General features: G+C 40.4%; 1 protein-coding gene across 1 annotated transcript in view; it reads right to left on the bottom strand.

The window, feature by feature from the left end:
- The window catches only part of BRINP1 (BMP/retinoic acid inducible neural specific 1), a 192052-nt gene that overhangs the window by 133180 nt on the left and 36616 nt on the right, over positions 1–22256 (bottom strand). Inside the window, exon 2 of the mRNA XM_053576437.1 lies at positions 5827–6094. Coding sequence (XP_053432412.1) covers positions 5827–6044 — 218 coding nt within the window. The 5' untranslated portion in view covers positions 6045–6094. The remainder of the gene's footprint in view (positions 1–5826; positions 6095–22256) is intronic.

Below are 22256 nucleotides of genomic sequence, written 5' to 3'. Positions count from 1 at the left end.
TTATCCTATTAATTGCTAAATTTACAGCAGCTACTGCTGACCTTAAAGTCAGGAAAAGGTTAACAGAAAATAAAACACAAAAAAGGTGGTGGAAACGTAGTAGAAACACTTTTGCACCAAACTGACATTTAAATTATTATGAGAAGAAAAGAAATAATTGCCAGTAAGCAATCACCCTCTGGGGTGGAGGAGGAAACTTTCATTTGCGAAGTTCTTATAAAATCCCAAGCTCTGTAAATGAATGTCTAAGCTATTTCTCAACAAACTGCACCTGGCATTTACTATCATCTCCACTTTACAGATGAAAAAAGTGAGACTCTAAAGCCTCAGTTTGCCCACAGTCAATGAAGTCTCTTGGTTTTGGATGGTAATCAGGTAACTAAGAACCAGGGAGAGTGACGACAGCACAGAATCAGAGGCTTATGTTTGGAGTCTCAGCTTTTTAACCCCAGCTCTTGCACTTCCCAGATATTGATGGGAACAATCTGCTTAGCCTCTTAGTGCCTTTATTTTCTCATTAGCACTATGGGACCATAATTGCATTTCTCTCCCAGAATGGTTGTCTTTAATGATGCTTATGTCTATGGTCTTAACAGAAAGTAAAAAATCAATCATTTATTAGAATGATGATTTAGAACTCTAATGAAAAAAAAATTCTAGACATAAGATAATTCAAATTTCACAAAGCATTCTCATACCAAACTGCGTCTCATTTGACCTAGTCAGGCAGACAGACATCATTATCCCTTTCCATGAGGAAGAAAATTGAATCTCTGAGGGGTCATTTCTATCCATGGAGTGAATGTTGTTTGCTTATTTACTTTTTAACACCCTCCCCCCAATCTATCCTTCACCCTCAGTTCTGGGTTTGGTGGAGAAGATGGTATGGATTTGTGTGTTGGGGGGGGCGAGGGGACATGGAAGGGTACGATTCATTGTTCTCTTTTAATTATCTCTATATTACCAAATAATAGCACAGATGACTGGATATAATGGCTGTTAAATTCTAAAACAATAAATGTATGAGTGAGTGAATGCTGGAAGAATGAATTTTCTCAGGATGTGAAACCTAGACAGCAGTTCCAAAATAAATAAAGCTTAAGTCTCTAGAGTCAAAAGCCAGGGCCTTCGTTACTACCGCATGCAGTATTATCAAACGACAACATTTCACAGAATTGTGAAATTTCACAAAGCAGAAGGACCTTGAAGGCCACTTTACCTAGAGTCCCTGTTTAACAGACGAGGAAACAGAGGGTCAAAAAAGTTTTATTACTTGGCCAAAATCATGCAGCCAGGAGCTAGGCAAGCTGGGCCAACACCCAGATTCCCTGACTCTGAGATCACAGTGGTGCCACTTAACCTGGCAGATTCATGAACCAGGATACAGCCTCCATGTGGCAGCTCAAGCTTGTGAGTGACAGAGTGCATCCCTCATGCCCCCAAACCATTGTATGTATTCAAAAAATATTTTTAAACAACATACGACAGGGCCTTTTGCTGGGATTTAGTTTGAAAGTATCTCAATGTTTCCCCTGACAGTGGCTCACCACCATGACTTTATGAGTTGAAGACAGCCTCTGTGTGTGTATGCAAGAGGAAGATGGTGGCCTTAATCTACTTAAATGAGGAGAGGAGACTTCTTCCTAGTTTTTTTCTGAGCCTTCCAAATCACCCTGGGTTCCATTCTGGTTTCTAGGGAGGAGAGAACTTGCCTAGGGGCTAGGATAGCTCAGTAAGGCTGGCTCTCTGAAGTCAGTATAGCAACATGATAGTTAGACCTTTCTTTCATGAAGCAAATGACAAGTTTATAATGTGTTGCATCCACATTAACAAACAGTAAGACAGACACATTGGAAAATTTCCCTGTGGAAATGCTTTAGAGCAGGGGTACTCAAACTCGGCCCGCGGGCCAGATGCAGCGGTGTGAATAGTATTAGTTGCCGTTTTGTTTTTTACTTCAAAATAAGATATGTGCAGTGTGCATAGGAATTTGTTCATAGTTTTTTTTTGTTGTTGTTTTTTTAACTATAGTCTGGCCCTCTAATGGTCTGAGGGACAGTGAATTGGCCCCCTGTTTAAAAAGTTTGAGGATGCCTGCTTTAGAGTTTCAAAAAGTGTCAAGCAGAGAGGTAAAGTGTCAATGGACAACTGCCCGAATGAGCAGGTCCCAGTTGGCTTCTCATCTGGTGAGCACACCTGTCTGGGTACCTATTTACGTGTGTGTTGAAACACAGTCTGTGACAAGAGTCCAACCTAATCCTTGCACATTGTGGGGGCCAAATCTGTTGACTGTGGTGTTTACAATCTCCCAGTTATACCTGTGCTGTATTTTTTTCTTTCTAGCAGTTATTATACATATAAATGTGTTTATGCATGTCCGCATGCTTGTGTTTAATTAACATTGGTCTCCCCTCTGAGAGCAAGGACCATGTTTGTTTTACTCATCATTGTATCATCTGCCCTAAACACAGTGTTGGATCTGTAGCTTGTGCTCAATAATTATTTGAGGACTAAATAAAGGAAGAAAGGAATAACTAGATGGCCAGGGGCCTGACTGCTGGGTTGAACTCCATCATTTAATTAACCATGCGACCTTGGTTAAATCTCAGACTTAATTTTCCAGCTAGATATGATCCTGAAATTCAGCTTGCTAGATGATTGCAAACTTTGTTTTAGCAGTAGAATCCAAAGTAAAGCATACGTAAGTAAAATCTGAACACACAAGCAAATGCAAACCTTGTTTTGTGTAAAGGAGATGTTGGCGTGAAAAGCCTTCCCAAACACCCCCAATGCCTCTCTCTCCACCCTGCTTTAATTAATCCTCGGAATTTCAGATAGCACAGGTGAAAACCATTTGTCCACATGGACCCTATTCATTTGATAAAAGAGGAAAGTTGGGTCCAGGAGAGGAGGGAGCTTACCTAATGTTACAAAACCAATGCATGAAGAACTGAAATTAGTATCCAGATGTCCTGACTCCCAACCTTGTTAGCAACATTTCACCTCTCAGCATCTTTAAAACCTCCCTCTAAATGTTCCACAAAGTGGCTGTGAGGAAGAAAGTTTGGAAGAAACTTTCAGAGCTCCGAAATCCTCTATATGTGGAAGCCATAGTTGGGGGAGGCATTCAGCACAATGGTGAAAACAGGACTTTAGTGTCAGGTAGATCAGTGTCTGAACTCCAGCTCCACTCCTTACTAAACGAATGACCTGTGGCAATGCATTCACTATCCTCCCCAAGTCTTGGCTTCCCCATCTGTAAAAAGGCACTGCCCCCTCACAGGGGGTCGTGTAAGGACTGAATGTCCTCCCTTCATGGAGCATTGTACGTGCTCACTACAAAGAGGCTCTGTTGAATATTCTGTGTTTATAACACTATTTAGGGTACCCATTTAAGTGACTTCAACAGTAATGACAAATATACATTGATATTCTCATGTGGGCATAGCTCCCCTTGTAAAACTATATCAGAGCCATGTGATGTTTTCTGGTTTTCTTTTTGAGACAGAGTCTCTTTCTGTCACCCTGGATAGAGTGCCATGGCGCCATAAGCTCACAGCAACCTCAAACTCCTGGGCTCAAGAGATTTTCTTGCCTTAGCCTTCCAAGTAGCTGGGACTATAGGTGCCCCCACAACAATGCCTGGCTAGTTTTTCTATTTTTGGTAGAGACGAGGTCTCACTCTTGCTCAGGCTGGTCTTGAACTCCTGAACTCAAGCAATCCACCTGCCTAAACCTCCCAGAGTGCTAGGATTACAGGTGTGAGCCACCGCACCTGGCCTACATGTGACATTATGCTTATTTTCCCTCAGGTCCACTTAGCTTCAGTGTCTAGCATTGGGGAAGACACATAATATTTGCTAAAAACAGCACAAAAAATAATGGATACACATTCCTTAGGGCAGTTATGGACTTGGAGTCAAATTTCATTTCCAGTCCAAGTTATACCTCTTCTTCACCACATAACTTGATTCAAGTCACTCATCTTTTTGTCTTTAAAATGGAAATATAAATCCCAGTTACCCCAACCTTAAAATGTTCTTAGGAAGTTTAAATGGAAGACAAAGACATACATAAAACCAAGAGGATGTTATTGTTTGACTAAACACAAACAAATAAAATATTGGATCTTCACTACTTCTATTCAGAACCCAATGTCTCAAGACTCCATCTTCCCCAGTACCAGGAATTTCAGATGCTGACATGTTCTATTAAACAGAGCACCCCTGTTTAGTTTACACATAATCACAAACAACGATGGCTATATTCTGCCAAAAACTAATTTAAAGATCCAAATTAGAAATTCATTAGATAACTACTGTTTTTAGATGATTTAGAAATAGTTCTTCCCAAGGGCAGACCTTTGAGTTAATAGTTATATTTCTGAAATTATAATATTCTCTTCAAAATGCCCCACATTTCACTTCCCTCTGTTTTTGTCCCCTTCCTGTACACACCCTATATCCATTTTCCTTTGTGTTCCTGCATTTTATCATGGCCAGAAACACCTTTTCTCAATAACTCTCTGATTATTTATCATTCTTCCAAGCTCACTGAAAGTTCATCCACAAATTCCTGCATAGACATAGAGCCATTAAAAGACCTCACTCACTAGGGAGCCAAATTGCAAACTACAATTTGAATATTCAGTACAGAATCACAGGCAGTCACAACTGCTAGAGATTTCAAGAATCACCAATCCTCAGTCTAAAATACCACAAAATATGCAAACAAGAAAGCCCATCTATCATTTCAACTATTTAGACAATTAAAGATTTGAATTTATGCCTTCTCAGTATCAGGCCAGCCATCTTTCTTGGACCCTGTTTTCTTGCTCTTTTTTCTAATTGGCCAAGAAGTATTAGGGTTTGCCCTTCCTTCCTTGACCTTAAGACAAAGACTACACTGAGAGAGTTCTTTGCAGTCTCCAATTCATTTAAATCCACAACATACATTGTTCACTTATGATAATAAAAATATAAGGCAGAACAAAAATCATCCTAGGGATCCAGAAATGAATTCTATACATAAGCTCTTCCATCTAAGAGTTCCTGGTTAGGTGAGAAGAAAATATAAGAAAGCACTCTAATTCCCACTGGTTTAAAATTCAAGAGATATACGTGCAGAGAGCTGTGGATATATCAAGGAGAAAGTGATTAAGTGAAATGTGGAGGACCTCAGATAGTTTCAAAGAGGAAGAACTTTGGGATAAATCCTTTTTGGGTAAGTAGGATTTCAATAGGCCAAGAATTAGTACAGACTTACTCAAGAAAAGGTTGCTCTTTGAGTGTTGTTACTTTTTTCCAAATGTGTAAATATCTTTGGATAGAATATTGGGTACATAAATTTGTAGCACTTGCAAAACAATGCTACTTACAGCTGATGTGGTTGACTAAAATTCTCATGACTATGGATGCCAGTAAGCCATATTTTGAGTCACAGTACAACCACTTCTAACTATATGACATTAGACAAGTTATTTAACCTAGCAAGGCTTGATTAGTTAATTTGCAAAGTGTAGAAGCCAACAAAACCTACATCTGATGGTTGTTAGAAGATTTAAATGAAATAGTGTATAACAAGTATTAAGCACCATGCCCAGCACACAATCAGTACTCACATATTAGTTATTTGATCTTCTCCTTGTCATTGTTAATGTCTTCAGCAAAGTAATCTTTTTTAAGTGCAAAAGTAAAAACAAGCCCATGGAAAGGGTATAATTCCTTGGCTCAAACATTTCTCCCTAGAGCAAGGGCTGTGGCAACACCCAAGCCCACACAGGGCAATGTAAATGAAAGACAAGGGCTATCTCAGCCCAGATCCTACCTGTATATTTTATATCGAGTTGTAAATCCTTGACGGTGTCTTTCCACAAAGGATAGGTAGCTCCTGGAGTGGTGGAAAGGCCCCCTGTCTGAAATGAGCCAATCAAATTCCTTGGAGACATGTTGGTCTGTTGCAGCTGGTTCCTGGTGGGAGGGCTGCACTGAGATACGGCCCCATACAAACAGGAAGTAGAGGAGCTCAACAAACCTCCAGTTCATGCTTTTCTGCCGGCCTTTTTCCTCTCATTCTTGCTCCATTCTGTGGAGTCCTGTAGAAAAAACAAATAAATAAAATAAAGAATAAAAAAAGAAAGAAGAGGGCAAAAAGAGGGAAAGAACAAAAGGGACAAGGAATAAAAAGAGAAAGACAAAAGAAAAGAAATAGTGTCATCATCACATCTTCACAATAGTGCCTTGTATCAGTAGAAGGCTTTTATGTTTACAAAGATCAGTGGAGTTCATGATTAAATAGAGTATATGGAAATCTGGGCCCACGTTCCTGTTTTACTGTTTACATGTTGCATGAACCCGGACAAACTGCTGAATCTCTTAGGGATGCAGTTTCCTCATCTGTAAAAATGTGGATAGGTTTATGTGCCAATATGTTTGCACTTGGCACATTCCAGGTTTTGAGGCAAAAGTGTTGAAAGAATGAAAAAAATTAAATAACACAGAAATGAGTTTTATGCAGCCAGTGAGGAAAATGAAGAAAACTAAAATGTCTGTACCATCTACTTTACAAACAATTGGCTTCTCGTAACTGGGGCTCAATAAACAAGGGCTCCTTCCTCTTCTCTTCTCACTCATACATGGACCGACCAATCAGACACTTTGCTTCAAGCGTGATCAGATGAATGCACAAGCCTGATGGTGGACTATTGTCATGACTATCTGAGCTAGATAACTTACATTTTTTTATATTCTTTACTTATTTATTTTCTTTATTAAATCATAACTGTGTACATTAATGCATTAATGGGCTTATGCTGATTTGATAAACAATGTAGAATGCTTATATCAAACTGATTAACATAACCATCACTTCACTTACTTATTTGTTGTGTTAAGACATTTATACTCTATTCTTAATGATTTTGAAATGTACCATTGCATTTTGCACATTAGGTGAGGTCCGACCAAATACCCTCCCTCCTCCTGGCCTCCCCCTTCACCTCTCCTTTACCTCCTCTTCACTCCTTCTTTCTGGTCTATAGTTATGTTTTATCATTTGTATGAATGTGTAGGTGATTATATATTGGGTTCATAGTAGTATTGAGTACATTGGATATTTTTTCTTCCATTCTTAAGATACTTTACTAAGAATACCAGCTCCATCCAGGTAAACATAAAAGATGCAAAGTCCTCATCTTTTTTTATGGATACCTTAAAGATAGAGCTTTTTAGAATCCACTTCTACAATGTTCAGTGGAATGTCTCCCAAACCCGAGGAAACATGACCAGAGAATTCATCTGTCAGTGCCTCTGCACCTAAGGGTTCCCTGATGCCATAAGGAAACTAAAGGCCAAAGGGTTAGGTGCAGTCCCACATGCCTCTTTTATTGGATGGTATCACAGCACACAGGTACTGTGTTAGAGAAATGCTTGAGACTAATGCTAGAGCCAAGTAGGGGCTTTTTCATGAGGAGGATAAATTAAAAGTCACAGGCCATGCCAATTTTGTAAACAAAATTTACAAGTTTTCTTTTTATCCTCTTACCATCAATCTACTTATTAGCTTAACATTATACTATTTGTGACCTCATTCGACTTATTCTAAAAGCTTATTTTACTCCCTATAAAAAGGCAGCTTTGATTTCAGGCAAGTCATTTAACTTCTCTATGTCTTAGTTTCATCATCTGTAACTGTGGCTAAGAATAGCACCCACACCTAGAACCAGTGTGACAATTAAGTGACATAATCTTGGAATAAATGATGAGGAGAATGAGCCCTGATACTGATATATGAGCTTTGTCCCTGTTGAGAAGTGTAGTTCCCATTGCCCAGCCAAGCCGTGTTTACCCACTAGTAGCCAGTTGAGGTCAAGTCCCCCAAAGTCATTTTTTTAATCCATTTCTTTTTAAAACATGTTAGTAGTTTCTTCCTCTCACCTGTGATTGATCATTTCCTATAAAATATTTTAGCATTCTCATCTTGTATTATATTTACAGCCATGCCCCATTTTATTGCTCTTCCCTTTATTGCATTTTGCTATGTTATTATTTTTTGTTTTGCAAATTGAAGTTTTCCGACACCCCTGGACTGAGCAAGTCTATCCGTACCACTTTTACAACTTCACATGCTAACTTTGTGTCTCTGTGTCACATTTGGGTAACTCTCACATTTCAATTTTTTTCATTATTACTATATGTTATGATAATCTGTAATCAGTGATGTTTGGTGTCATTATTGTAATTGTTTGGAACACCACAAACTACATCTATAGAAGCTGGCCAACTTAATTGACAAATGAGTATGTTCTGACTGGTCCCCTGATCAACTATTCCCTTGTCTCTCTTCCTCATCTCAGGCCTCCCTATCTCCTGAGACACAATAATATTAAAGTCAGGTCAATTAATACTCTGACAATGGCCTCTGATTGTTCATGTGAAAGGAAGATTCACATGTCTGTCATTTTAATCAAAAGCCAGAAATGATCAAACTTTTAAGGAAGGCATGTTGAAAGCTAAGACAGGCCAAAAGCTGAACATCTTGCACCAGTTAGCCAAGTTGTGAATGCAAAGGAAAAGTTCTTGAAGGAAATTAAAAGTGCTACTTCAGTGAACACACAAATGATAAGAAAGCCAAACAGCCTTGTTGCTGATACAGAGAAGGATTTAGTGATTTAGATAGGAGATCAAACCAGCCACAACATCCCCTTAAGCCAGCAGTTCTCAACCTGTGGGTCGCAACCCACAGGAACTGTATTAAAGGGCCATGGCATTAGGAAAGTTGAGAACCACTGCCTTAAGCCAAAGCCCACTTCAGAGCAAGATCTGAACTCTCTTTAATTCTATGAAAAATAAGAGCCGTGAGGAAGCTATAGAATAGTGGTTCTCAATCTTCGTAATGCTGCAGCCCTTTAATACAGTTCCTGCAGTTTGTGACCCACAGGTTGAGAACCGCTGCTGTAGAAGAAAAGGTTGAATGTGGCAGAGTTTAGTTCATGAGGCTTGAGGAAAGACGCCATCTCCATAGCATGAAAATTCAAGGTAAGCCACCAAATCCTGATGGAGAAGGTACAGGAAGTTATCCAAAAGATCTACTTGAGGTTATTGATGGAGATGGTTATGCTAAACAACAGATTCTCAATGTAGAAAAAACAACCTTGTATCAGAAGGAAATAGCAGATAAGACTTCCAAAGCTAAGAGAAGTCAAAACCTGGCTTCAAAGTTTCAAAAGACAGGCTGACTCTCTTGTTAGGGGCTAAAGCAGCAGATGACTTTAAGTTGAAACCAGTGCTCACTTACCATTCCAATAATTCTCAAGACCTTAAGAATTATGCTTCAGCTACTCTACTGTGTTCTATAAGTGGAAGAACAAAGTCTGGATGGAAGCACGTCTATTTACAACAGTTTACTGGAACTTTTAAGACCTCTGTTGTGGCCTGCTCAGACAAAAAGGATTCCCTTCAAAATATTCCTGCTCATCAACAATGCATCTAGTCACCCAAGGGTTTGGGTAGAGATGTACAAAGAGATCAAAGGTATTCTGATGGCTGTTGAAATAATAACTGTTCTGCCGCCCATGGATCGGTGAATTCAACGTTCAAGTATTATTATTGAAGAAATGCATTTTTTAATTGCTGTAGCTGCCGCAGAGGGAAAATTTTCTGATGAGTCTTGGAATAGTAAATCGGAAGCCTTCTAGATGCCATTAAGAACATTCATGATTGGTGTGAAGAGGTCCAAATGTCAACATTAACCAGGGTTTGGCAGAAGTTGACTCCAATCCTCAGGGATGACTTTGAGGAGAGATGTCAGTGGAGAAAGTCACTGCCAGTCACTGCAGACGTGGTGGAAATAAAGAGATAACTAAAATTAGAAGTAGAGCCTGACAATATGGCTGAATTACTCCAATCTCACGATAAGACTTAAATGGATGACAAATCGCCTTCTATGGTCAAAGAAAGTCGTTTCTTGAGATGGAATCTACTCCTCGTGAAGATGCTATGAACACTGTTGACATGACAACAACATATTTAGAATATAACATAAATTTAGTTGATACTATGTAAAGGCAGAGTGTTAGAGGATTGACTCCAATTTTGAAACAAATTCTACCGTGGGTAAAATGCTAACAAACAGCATCGCATGATTCAAGAAAATCTTTTGTAAAAAAAAAAAAAAAAGAGTTAACTAGTGCAGCAAACTTCATTATTGTCTAAAAAATGGCCACAGCCACCCGCGCATTCAGCAACCATCATTATTATCCTGGTCAGTCGGCAGGCATTTAACATCAAGACAAGACCCTCCACAAGCACAGAGATTACCACCCACTAAAGCTTCAGATGATCCTTGGCATTTTTAACCAATAAAGTCTTCTAACACTTTAGACCACAGTATAGCGTGACCAGAACTTGTATGCACACTAGGAAACTGCAAAATTTGTGTGTTGCTTTTTATTGTGAGATTCCCTCTGCAGCAGTGGTTTGAAGGCTAACTCTTGACATCTCTGAGGTTTGCCTGCGTCTATTTCTATGTCTGCCTTATTCACAGAGCTGTGAGCCTTTAACTGGAAAGAATGCTTAGGAAACGCTTTCTACCCTTGGCTAGACGCAACTCTGGCCAGTCACATCTCCCTCCTAGATCTCATCTATTTATGTCTGTCATTAAAAAAATGTGGTGAGGACACAAACATTTTATCAACTGTAATACCTTATGTATACATAATTAAATGTGATGCCTTGAAGCGTACTTCCAGCTGACTATAGAAGGTAAATAAAACTGAGAAAGAGAAAATAAAAAGTAGACAGATGTAGATTTCCTGCTCAATTGGATTGGCTACTCAGTTGTACCCTTTTATCGTGAGTTGCTGCAACACTGCAGTCGTTGCTGTGAGCCTCTGGCTGTCAAGGGCCAAGGAGAAAGGTGCAGGAATGGAGGAGCAGGCTGGCAAAAGCTGAGGCCAAAAACAAAGCCGTACAAGTTGAGTGCAGAACTATAACCGCTACAGCTGCCAAGACTGTCTGCCAGAACCCACCGGAGTGTCAGGCAGGGGCTGCAGGCAACTGTTCAAGGATCCAGGTAGTGAACTACAGCACACTGAAATCACAGCATGTCACCCACACAGCCCTTCTACATTGCTTCTGTTCTGCCTGAGCACAGGGTGGGAGCCTGTGGGAGAACACTTAGCCATTAGACTGTTCTCAAGGCAACAAGATTCAGAACATTGCAGTTCTCAAAAAAATGGAAGGAGGCTATACATGGAATAGTATGTGAGCGTGCAGGTCTGTGCAAGTCCACATCCCAGAATTAGCTGCAATTTAAAAAATCTAACCCAGTTCGTCCCAAGTACAGACCATTTTGCCCTCCAGGGGACATCTTTGATTTCCACAACTGAGGAGGCACAGCTGTCATCTAGTAGGTAAAGGCCAGAGGCACTGCTAACCAACCAGCTCTGCACAGGACACCCCCCAGAGCTGAGAAAACTGCATTCAGTATGTCAATGGTGCAAAAGTTGAGAAGCCTTCCTCTAATCCAACTCCTTTTTATAGATCAAGACCTGAGTGGCAGATTAGACTTGATGCCAGTCTTCTAGCTCCTAGTGAAGAGGTATTCTCATTCTTCCATCGTTCTCAGCAGGGCTCTGGATATGCATACACATGGCTCTGCTTGACAACTGCTTTGTTGCTTGAGTCTGTGACACAATCTCCATTTCATCAAGTAGAGATGAGTACCTCATGGAAGAAGTCAGAATATATCTCTGTGGCCTTGGAAAATTACAATAACCCACAGAGCACTAAAAATGAAAATGAAAGTTTTTATAAAGTACAATTTAATAGAAATGGATACTTTGTTGGGCTAGATGGAACAAGGATGAGTACATATGTTACTTAAATGGTGTAATGTGGGATATCATGATTACAGGCCGTGATACCCATTCTGTAAACGAGATCATGTTACACTCACTGTGCTAGAGACTTGGGCTAATACAAGGGCCACATGAGTGATATTAATTGAGTTTCCACTATGTGCTTGGTTTTAAATTGCCTGTTCCCTTGGTAATTGCCAAAGCATTAGAGGTCCAAGGTAAATGCTAATAAACGTGTATTCTGCAAGGTGGGCGCAGCTGCCCCATTTAATGGATGAGTATCTTGGGAATCAAAGACATTAAATAACTTTCCCAAGCTCATAACTCCTCAGCATTAGATTCAAGACACTGACCTATGTAGATATCTTTACAAAATCTGCTCAACATCCTATATATTCTCTACCCCCATCCCACCCCAGCTGAAATTTGGTTCTGCCCTCCAGAGATTTAAAATAGATTGGGGCAGTCACCTCCATGCCTAAACAATTTTAATATAAATACGTTGCCATAAGAACTATAAGAAAGAAATAAAGTCCAGAAATAGAGGCCAGGAGCTCTAGAGAGGCTCCATAGAAGAGGTAGCATTTGAGTGAGACCTTAAAGAGCAAGTCAGGTTTTATTAGACAGAGATGGGGAAAGGAAATCCCGGCAGAGCACACAGCACATAAAATGCCTCCGGGTGAGAGAAGGCAGAGAGCCAGAGAGATGGGATGTGTGCTAAGGGAACACATAGGGTGGCCGTGAGTTTAGTGAAAACAAGGGCCCTGGGGCAGTGGATCCTTAATTTTTGCTCTCTCTCTCCTCATTGAGCAAGAACCAGGCGTTTCCTTTCTGTGTACACACTCAGGTCACAGAACTGTGAATATTTGATAAACTCATCCATTCACCTGCCAGTGCTCACCCAGAAGAGCAGACAGAACCCTCAGGAAGCTTCCTTTCTCTGAGGAAGGAGAGGAGGAAAGAGTGAGCTGCAGCTCTCTGTGCGGTGATGAGGCGCGCTCTGCAGCAAAGCTGAGCAGGGGGCGGCTGGGGAGCTGAGAGTGCAGGCGATGCCTTTGATACAGGCTGTTCAGGAAAAGCATCTCTGACAAGGGGGCTTCTGAGCAGAAACCTGAAGTAAGTGAAAGAATAAACAGTACAGATGCCTCAGGGAAAAAGAAATGTCAGTGGAAGGGTGGGGAAGGGTATCAGGGTTGGGGTTTGTGTGGCTATAGTCAGAGGGCAAGGAGCATTCCCGTCTCCCACAGGGAGCTGCTGATTTAGTTACCATGAAAGTCATTTGCAGGAGGAATCACACACACACACACACACACACACACATTAAATGGGCAGAAAGTGCCAGAAGCTGCACTGGTTGCTTTAAACATGGGACCTTGTGAAAATATGGTGAGAGACAGGAGTCATGGTCCTCTCTTTATACATGGAGAGGAAAGGAAACTGGCCCCAAACCACAAAGCTAGCAAATGGCAGAGTAGCTTGGAGGCTCTGCTGTCCCATCCAGGAGTACCTGCCCACACGGCTTTCAGGAGCCTTCAGTGGGCTAGTCCAAGCACAGAGGTGCTGTGTGTATGAAAGACATGTCCACAGGATTTCAAAGACTTAGCAGGAATTAAAATGTTAAAATACCTCACTAATATTTTTATTGATTGCATGTTGAAATATTATTTTAAATATATTGAATTAAATTAAAATATTTAAAAGAATTTCACCCACTTTTTGACTATTTTTTTTGATATGTTTTTGAGGAACTTTATAACTACCCACCCAACTGGTCTTCTCCTTTACTGGGCAGTGGAGGCAAGGACAGACCATTGTGCTTCATAGTATTGCTTGGAAAGGATTCACTCATCTTTTTGTTTTTATCAACATTGCAGAACCCACCTTCTCTCTCCCTTACAGCTTTTGAATTGAGCCAGTGGCCACTTGCCTCCTGCCTCCAAAATCAGTAAAGAAACAAACAAATTAATGAACTACAAATAAAAACTCCCTTGCTTAAGGCTGTTATTTCCCAGTGCCCGAAACTTACAGATAGTACCGAATATCACCTGCTATGCATTTCAGAACCATTGTTCTTCCAAAAGATTCACAAAGGGAATTTCCTGACAGTAGAGTGCAAAGCCTGCAAAAGAGAGGCTGGTTCTATTCTGAGAACTGCCCTTGACCTCCTGTGACCTTCAGTGAGTCACAGGCGCCCACTGAAGGCGGCTGCTGTGCAGTTCTCTGGTCGACCCAGAACCACTGACACTGGCTATGGCTTGGGTAACACGTGGGGGCCCCTTGGCTAAACTGTGCTATATATAAGCCTGCAGTGTTATTAAGGGAATAGGGCTCATCCACACAGACTGCATTCTCTAATTGTTGCCATTGTAAATTATTTACATCTGAGTCACACACTCAGGAAAGAGATGAAAGAGAATGACCTTCCAGCAGCGCTGTGGCCAAGCTAATCCTCTCGAGCTTTCTGCATGGATCTCTGGACTATAGCCCACATTCTGGGCCAGAGGATAAAAGCGAATGCATCCTCCCTCCTGTCCCCTGGGGCCCCCAGGACTGAGCTGATGAGTGGATCTGAGAGGGTAACCAGAGCACCTGCCTCCTAATCCTGGGTCTGCTGGATGAGCTCACGGAGGCTCAACTTTCCAAACTGGATCTCGTCAGAGATGCACACCGACAAAGCTGAGTGACCTTGGGCATTTTAACTGACCCCTCTGTGCCTCAGTTTTCTCATTTGTAAAATGTGGTCAAAGCAGGAGGATGCGTATTTCTTAGGGTTTAGATAAGGACTAAATTACGTTTTAAGATGTAACTCCTGTCTTGGTTTCAAATGAAGCCCCAAATTATAGATACCATGTTCCAAAGAGAAGTGTATATTCATCACACAGGACTTACGCAAACAAAATTCCCTTTTGGAGAGTCATAACTCCTCACCCACAACGTAGAATTAACGGGAATAGAGTTTAATTGCAGCCTGACAGTACTGAGAGCCCTCATCCCCTAAACTACCCAAGAGGACAGTGAGCAATATAAGCCCCAGCTTGTCTCCAGCTTCAACACAACCCCTCAAAGAGTATGGCAAATGATCCCCAAGGCTTGGAGGAACATGGTGGGCTGGTACCTAACTCATACCAGAGAAATCTCAAACTAGAATTCTAAAGAGAGGAATCTAAGGAGAGTCAAGTTGAAAGCTGGCTCCGTAGAGCAACAGCTGTACTTTGGGGAGTAGCTGCCTATTCCCCACAGAAAGTCAGGTGAGGTTGCCCTAGATCCCTCCTGAAGGAAAAGGAAACTGGAATCATCCTGCCATTTATGAAAGATCCGAGGCATAAGTGGTAGACAAACAACTGAAAAGAGATACATTTTTCTACAGCCAAAGACTCACAAGTAAGAGTTCCCAGAGAACAGGGAAGCTCCAAAAATACCCCAAAGAAATGTTTTCAGTAAGAAGAGGTTAGCACTACACAGCTGCCAAATCTGCAGAGCCCCGATGCCAGATCACCGGGAAGTGCGAGGCAGTGAGGACTGTCTGCCTCCTTAGCTCTCCATCCTGACCAAACCTGTGCCCCAAGGAAGTCAGAGGTAATGGTTAGCAGCATGGAGAAAACAGAGTAAGATCATAACGTGGGGATAGAGGAGAATCTGAAGAAAGAACACAGTTTCCTGTTTAAATAAAATATGATTTACTTGTTATAATATACTGAACTGGGCATATTGATTACTGAACAGACTGTGTATGGGGAATAGAGATCTACAAAAAAAAAATTGAAAGAAACCTTAAAAAAAAACTTATGATCTTGCCTTAACATTCAACCAAATGTCAGGGAGAACTGATCTGAAAGTAAGTTTATACAGTGGGAGAAAAGAAGCAGGTGCTTTGGTTTTTATTCTGATCTTGTCCCATAAATTCTATTTAGCCAAAGTGAAGATTTTATGTCTTAAAACATTTTATCTCAGTTCCCAACTCAGTGCAAAAGCCCAATTAAGTCCAATTATAATACAATTTACTAATCAAGGCACATAAGGCAAGAAAAAAATAATAGAATTTCTAGTGTATATGTTTATTACCTATTTTCAAGGCTCAGCCCAAATACAGAATCACCAAGGAAGTAGAGTGGGGGGGTCCTACAGTATGCTGGGGTCCATTCTTCCTTCACCTCCAGAGTATCACGTTGCCTTGGTGTTTGTGCCTAGTGTCACAGAGTTTAGGATTATAGTGTATGATTTTAAAATGAGCAAGTGGCTGAAAAAGATGCTAGCAAAGAAACTGTGAATTCACACTAATGGTAATAACTTAAGACATCACCAGAAAGAAAATGACAGAGGACTGGCCACACTGCAATGCTAAATCAACGCAGTGATATTTGTTTGTTTATTAATTTAGAGACAGAGTCTCACTTTATTACCCTCAGTAGAGTGCTGTGGCCTCATAGCTTATACACAACCTCCAACTCCTGGGTTTAGGTGATTATCTTGCCTCAGTCTCCCTAGTAGCTGGGACTACTAGGTATATAACCCAGGCATTTGCCACAATGCCTGACTATTTTTTTGTTGCAATTTGGCCAGGGCCGGGTTTGAACCTGCCACCCTCTTCATATGGGGCCAGCGCCCTACCCACTGAGCCACAGGCACCACCCAACAAAGTGATATTTAATCAGATTTGTCAGGAATTGGCCAAAACCTTTCAAGACAATCAAGAAGATTAATTAAAATATGGTTAGCATCTAGTATTATTAATGTTGACCCTTGCTCTAAGTGTATTTAAGAACTGGAGAATTGAAATATTAACTCACAAAAGTAATATGTATGAGTAGTTTATACACACACATTCAGAAGAAGCTTTATCATTAAAAACTTTTTTTATTAAATCATAGCTGTGTACATTAATGCAATCATGGGGTACCATACACTGGTTTTATATACCATTTGACATATTTTCATCACACTGGTTAAGATAGTCTTCCTGGCATTTTCTTAGAATTTTTAATGATTGTTATGTGTGCTTGTTACAAAAAAAGTCTAGAAGCCATCGTAATTTTTATATTTTATCTTATTATTTTTAATCTCATACTCAACATCTCTAGTAAATCCTAGAGTGTTCTCAAATTTATAATATCCCAAACTAAATTTATCTATACCCTCTCAAACTTTCCCTTTTCCCAGTATTTCTCATCTAAGTAAACCACACAGTCTCTCAAATCATGCCTGCAAGAAGCTTAGGGCTCCTCTTAACTTCCTCCTCTGACCTATTCAACCATTGCCGCCACCACCACCACCACCATCTCCACGGGGTGTCAGTTTGCCTTGTTTTCATATTACTCCACTTCCTTTGCCAGTCTTATTCTTTTCCTCTCTTCTCTATAAACCTTAAAGTGCCCCTACACTTCTCCGTTCCCTTACACACTGTACATGTTCACATCTCAGCGTCTTTCATGACTCAGTGCCTTTGTTTATGCTGTTCCCTTGCCTTGCAATGTCCATTCTCATCCCCCAGTTTTGTCATGGCCTACGCTAGTCATGCTTCGCATTATGTTTTAACTGCATTAGTAAGAATGGACAGAGTACCTCCTACTTTCAAGATCCTAGGTTTTTTTCTCACCCCCCACGACATTAAAACCACAGAACAATCCTATCAGACAAATAGCATTATTTCAATTTTGCAGATTAGATAAAACTGAGGCTCCTTTAAAACTAGTTATTTTTCTAATATCACATTAGCTAAAAATGGCAAAATTGAATCAGCCTAAGCCAATTCTAACTAAGGGCTGTCTCGGAGCCCCTAATTGTAGTTACCTTTTGTTGACAATCATGAACTACCGTGAGTCAATTGTGAAGATGCTAATAAGGAGGATGGCTGGTATGTTATCTTGAAGCATAACATTTTTGGAAATGTTGAATCTAGAGAAAGCCACAGAAACCTGAATAAAAATCAGAATACATTTTTGTGTGATTTTTTTTGTGATCCTAAATATTTTTTCAATTAATAATAAAACCTTAAGTTACCGATAGCATCTTTTTTTAAATTTACAAACATTTCATTTGGAGTCATATTCAGAAATATGAATGTCTAAATTCAGGGAAACTGCTTTTTGAGACTCCCCAAATTATCTAGTCTATTCAAGAGATCTTTCCAAGGAGGAAGTGAAATAAACATTTTGAAGTGTTTATTCTAGGCTAGTTTTATAAAATTCAACAGATATTTCTTGTACCCCTATTTTAGTTGGCCCTATCGGTTCAGGGTACAAGATGGCCACAGAAACAGATAATTTCAGTATAATGTAATAATAACAAGCATAGACAGGGTATGTCCAAGGTGGGTTTGTGGAGCATGGAGCCCCAAACTCGGGTCTCTAGCAATGCCTCCTGGGGTTGATATCCAGATGAAACCAGAAAACAAAGAGACATTTTTGAGGTAATGAAGAGCAGGCTCTGAATTTTACTTCCAAAGAGAAGTATGTAAAAGGGAGTGAGGGAATGTGTTGTGAGTATAGGGCCCACAAATGCTTAACAGTTACTGCAGTGAAAACTTTGAGGCAGAGAGTGGCAGAAGATAATGGAAGAACTTGATGGGGTCACTTATTTTATAATCACAACTTTATGCACAACTGATGGTGATTCTTTTTTTTGCTTCTATATACATCCAGCATCTGGAACCCATCACTGGCACTTAGTATTTGCTGAATGAAGGTTACAGGTTCTATATGGTCTCAACAAGATTTCTTATATTAGGCAGATGGAAAGAAGAAAAAGTTGGAAGGCAAAATTAGAAAAATATGTTGATTGGGTGGATGGAGTGAGAAAGGGGAGGTCTATATGATGAATTGCAGGTCTGTTTTGGTAACTCGATCAATGATGGAGCTATTCATGATGGGGCTATTCATGATAAAAACATAAATGAATTGAGAATGTATAATGGGATCTGTTGAGGTTTGAGGTATCTGTTGAAAATTCAAGTAAGGATTTTTAGTAGGCTGTAGAATCCTTGAGTCCAGATAGAAAAAGAGTCCAGGGCTGGAGGTAGAGACTTTTTTTACGTATGTGTATTAGATTAATATAGGGTATGTATGGTTAGTCAACACAGTTTGCCTTTGTGAGATTAAAGTCTGAGTTGTACGTGCATCCTTTACCCAGGAAGAGTGCACTGTAACAATGCAATGTACTCTTTGGGTGAGAATTTACCCAAACCCTTTCCCCCACTTGAATTTCACTGAATTTTTCTCTCACATAAGCATGTTTACAGCACAATGCACAATCATAAAGACAGGGAAACAACCCACATACCTTTCAATTAGGAATGGATTACTAAATTGCAGTACATGTTACGCCATGGAATATTATTCAGCCATAAAAACAACGAAGATTTTGTATTTTTTTCATAACAACTGGATGGACTTGGAGACTATTCTCTTAAGTGAAATATCACATGAATAGAAAAACAAATATCACATATACTTGGTACTAAAGAAGTAGAGATCGTTAAAAAGCTTTAACCAGTGGTAGTTAGAGCTCTGGAAGTGGATGAGATGGGACAAGCCACCCAGCAAACATGTGTGATTTAAGAGCAAAGGAAACATATAATGAACATGCTCATTTTTAGGCAGCATGAAGAGGAAGAGAATCCCATGAAGGAGACTGAGAAGAGACAGTAAGAAAGAGATTAGGGCAAGTATGAGAAAATAATGGCAACAAAACCTAGGGATCAGGAATGTGTAAGGAGAGAAGGGTCTCATACTTCAAAAGCTGTGTAATGGCACAAGATAAAGATCCAAAATGCCGATTGGATTTGAGAATACAGAGGTAGCTGGCAGTTTTCAAAAGCTCTGTGGGAATTGAAAAGAGAATTTCAGTTTTCAATTGGAAAAGATTAAGGCATGAGCAATGGGATGTGAGTAAACGGAGACACCGAGTACAGAGTACTTGGCTAAGAAGGAAAGAGCAGAAGAGCAATGGCCAATGCCTCGCCTTCCTTCCTACCAGAGAGGGGAGCAAATAGTCAATGGAGCATTACATTTTCTTAATGGAAAGACTTTAGTATATTTAATCTGGGCCAGACACAAAATTTTAAAAGAAAATACAAATAAGAGAGAAATAGAAAAGTAGTAGTGATTGAAAGAGCAGCCTGGGATCTGGGAATAGGGTAGAATGTCTAACTCTAAAACTCATTCTTAGTTAGACACAGACATATAAGAAAGCATCTGTGGGGCAGTGCCTGTGGCTCAAAGGAGTAGGGTGCCAGCCCCATATACCAGAGGTGGTGGGTTCAAACTCAGCCCCAGCCAAAAACTGCAAAAAAAAAAAAAAAAAGAAAGAAAGAAAGCATCTGTGGTTTTAGGGAATTGGAGGCTGATAGAGGAGACAAATGTATAAAACCCAAATAGCAAAATAATGGATGCTGTTTTGTCAGAGACATGAACAAAGTATTGTTGGAACAAAGAAAGGAACAAATAACTCAAACAGAGTCATTTCAGGAAGACTTCTTGGGGGAGATAAGATTTGGAGCACTAATGGTTCAAGTAATATTTGCCAGCTGAAGAGGAAAAAAAAAAATCAAAGAAAGTATTCTAGGTCATAAGACCAGTGTCCAGTTAAATGAAAACATGGAATCATAAAAACCCACCTACTGTGTGCAAAGTACTAATTTAGATGCTGCAGGGAACACAGAAATGAATAAGGAAAGATCTTCCTCCACACAAAGACTTGCTGAAGAGCTTGGATGCAGAAAGGAATGTCCAAGATAGGAAAGAGCATGACCCAAATGCTCACAATATAATTACTCAGTAAACAGAGTATCTGGTGAGTTAATGGCTCTGAATTCTTCTCTGTGGCTAATATATTCTTAATATTCAATGGAGCAAATAACTAAAACACATAAGCTTTTTATTTATTTATTTTTATTTATTTTTTTTTTTGTAGAGACAGAGTCTCACTTTACTGCCCTCGGTAGAGTGCCGTGGCGTAATACGGCTCACAGCAACCTCCAGTTCTTGGGCTTATGTGATTCTCTTGCCTCAGCCTCCCAAGCAGCTGGGACTACAGGTGCCCGCCACAACGCCCGGCTATTTTTTTGTTGTTGTTGCAGTTTGGCCAGGGCTGGGTTTGAACCCACCACCCTCGGCATATGGGGCCGGCGCCCTACTCACTGAGCCACAGGTGCTGCCCATAAGCTTTTTATTTAAGTCTAAATTCCAGCATTTACTCACCAAAAGCTCTGACCCTGGGCCTGATATTTCCAGCAGGTCACTAATGAAATTACCTTAAAAGTTCCTGGGCGGCGCCTGTGGCTCAGTAGGTAAGGCGCCGGCCCCATATACTGAGGGTGGCGGGTTCAAACCCGGCCCTGGCTGAATTGCAACCAAAAAAATAGCCGGGCGTTGTGGCGGGCGCCTGTAGTCCCAGCTACTCGGGAGACTGAGGCAAGAGAATCACTTAAGCCCAGGAGTTGGAGGTTGCTGTGAGCTGTGTGATGCCACGGCACTCTACCCAGGGCCATAAAGTGAGACTCTGTCTCTACAAAAAAAAAAAAAAAAAAAAACATAAAAAAAGTTCCTGGTGGATCCATTTAGATAGAAACTTTCTGTGTTCACTAGTTCTTATGCAAAGGCCTCATCCTTTGATACACGGCCTTTTAAATAATGAATTAAAGGGACAGCTACCACTGCTGCTTGTCAATGACAATCATAGACTCCAAGGAAGAAGTCAGGGGACATACATGAGCATTTCAGCAGGTGCTAGTGTACCTGAGTCAGCAATCACAGTTCAAAAAATGCGGTGAGTTTGGAGACTGAGCCTGCCTCTTCCCACTCTCTCAAGGCTGTCCTCACACCATCCTTGCATTGCAGTAAAACCTCACATTGCAAAGGGTTTGAGCTTTCATTTGATTTCAAAGCCACTTTTAACATACACATGGCAGAGATTTATACCTGTCATTCCAGCAAAGAGAAAATAAACATTCAAGGAGGTAACATCAGTAAACTATTTTAATAAAGCATGCATAATTTTCTCATTATCCAAAACAAGCATCTGGTGAAGGTATTATTCCTGTTTAATAGGTGAGGAAATAGAAACCAGAAAATCTTAAAAATTTGCTTATTATCTCACAGCTAGTGTGAGGGAGCAGGAAGATCCAAATCTATGTAGTCTGGTTTCAGAACCTGTACTCCAATCCACTAGCCAGTAATACGTCTCCTATGTATTACTGGAATGAGAAGTAGCCTCAGACATAAACACTTATAATAGGTATAAGTGGGACTTCCAGTCTTATACTTTCCCATCAGTTCTGCACACTGGATAAGAACAATTTACTTCCCACATATCCAGGGTCCACTGGTGAGGGAAGTGAACATATTAAAGCAGGTGCCAATTCTTCCTTCCTTTTCTACAGGTCTCAAAGTTTGGAAAGGGACTA

Source organism: Nycticebus coucang, chromosome 2 (genome assembly GCF_027406575.1).
Source record: "Nycticebus coucang isolate mNycCou1 chromosome 2, mNycCou1.pri, whole genome shotgun sequence".
NCBI classification, from domain to species: domain Eukaryota; kingdom Metazoa; phylum Chordata; class Mammalia; order Primates; family Lorisidae; genus Nycticebus; species Nycticebus coucang.
This window is presented reverse-complemented; position numbering and strand designations above follow the sequence as displayed.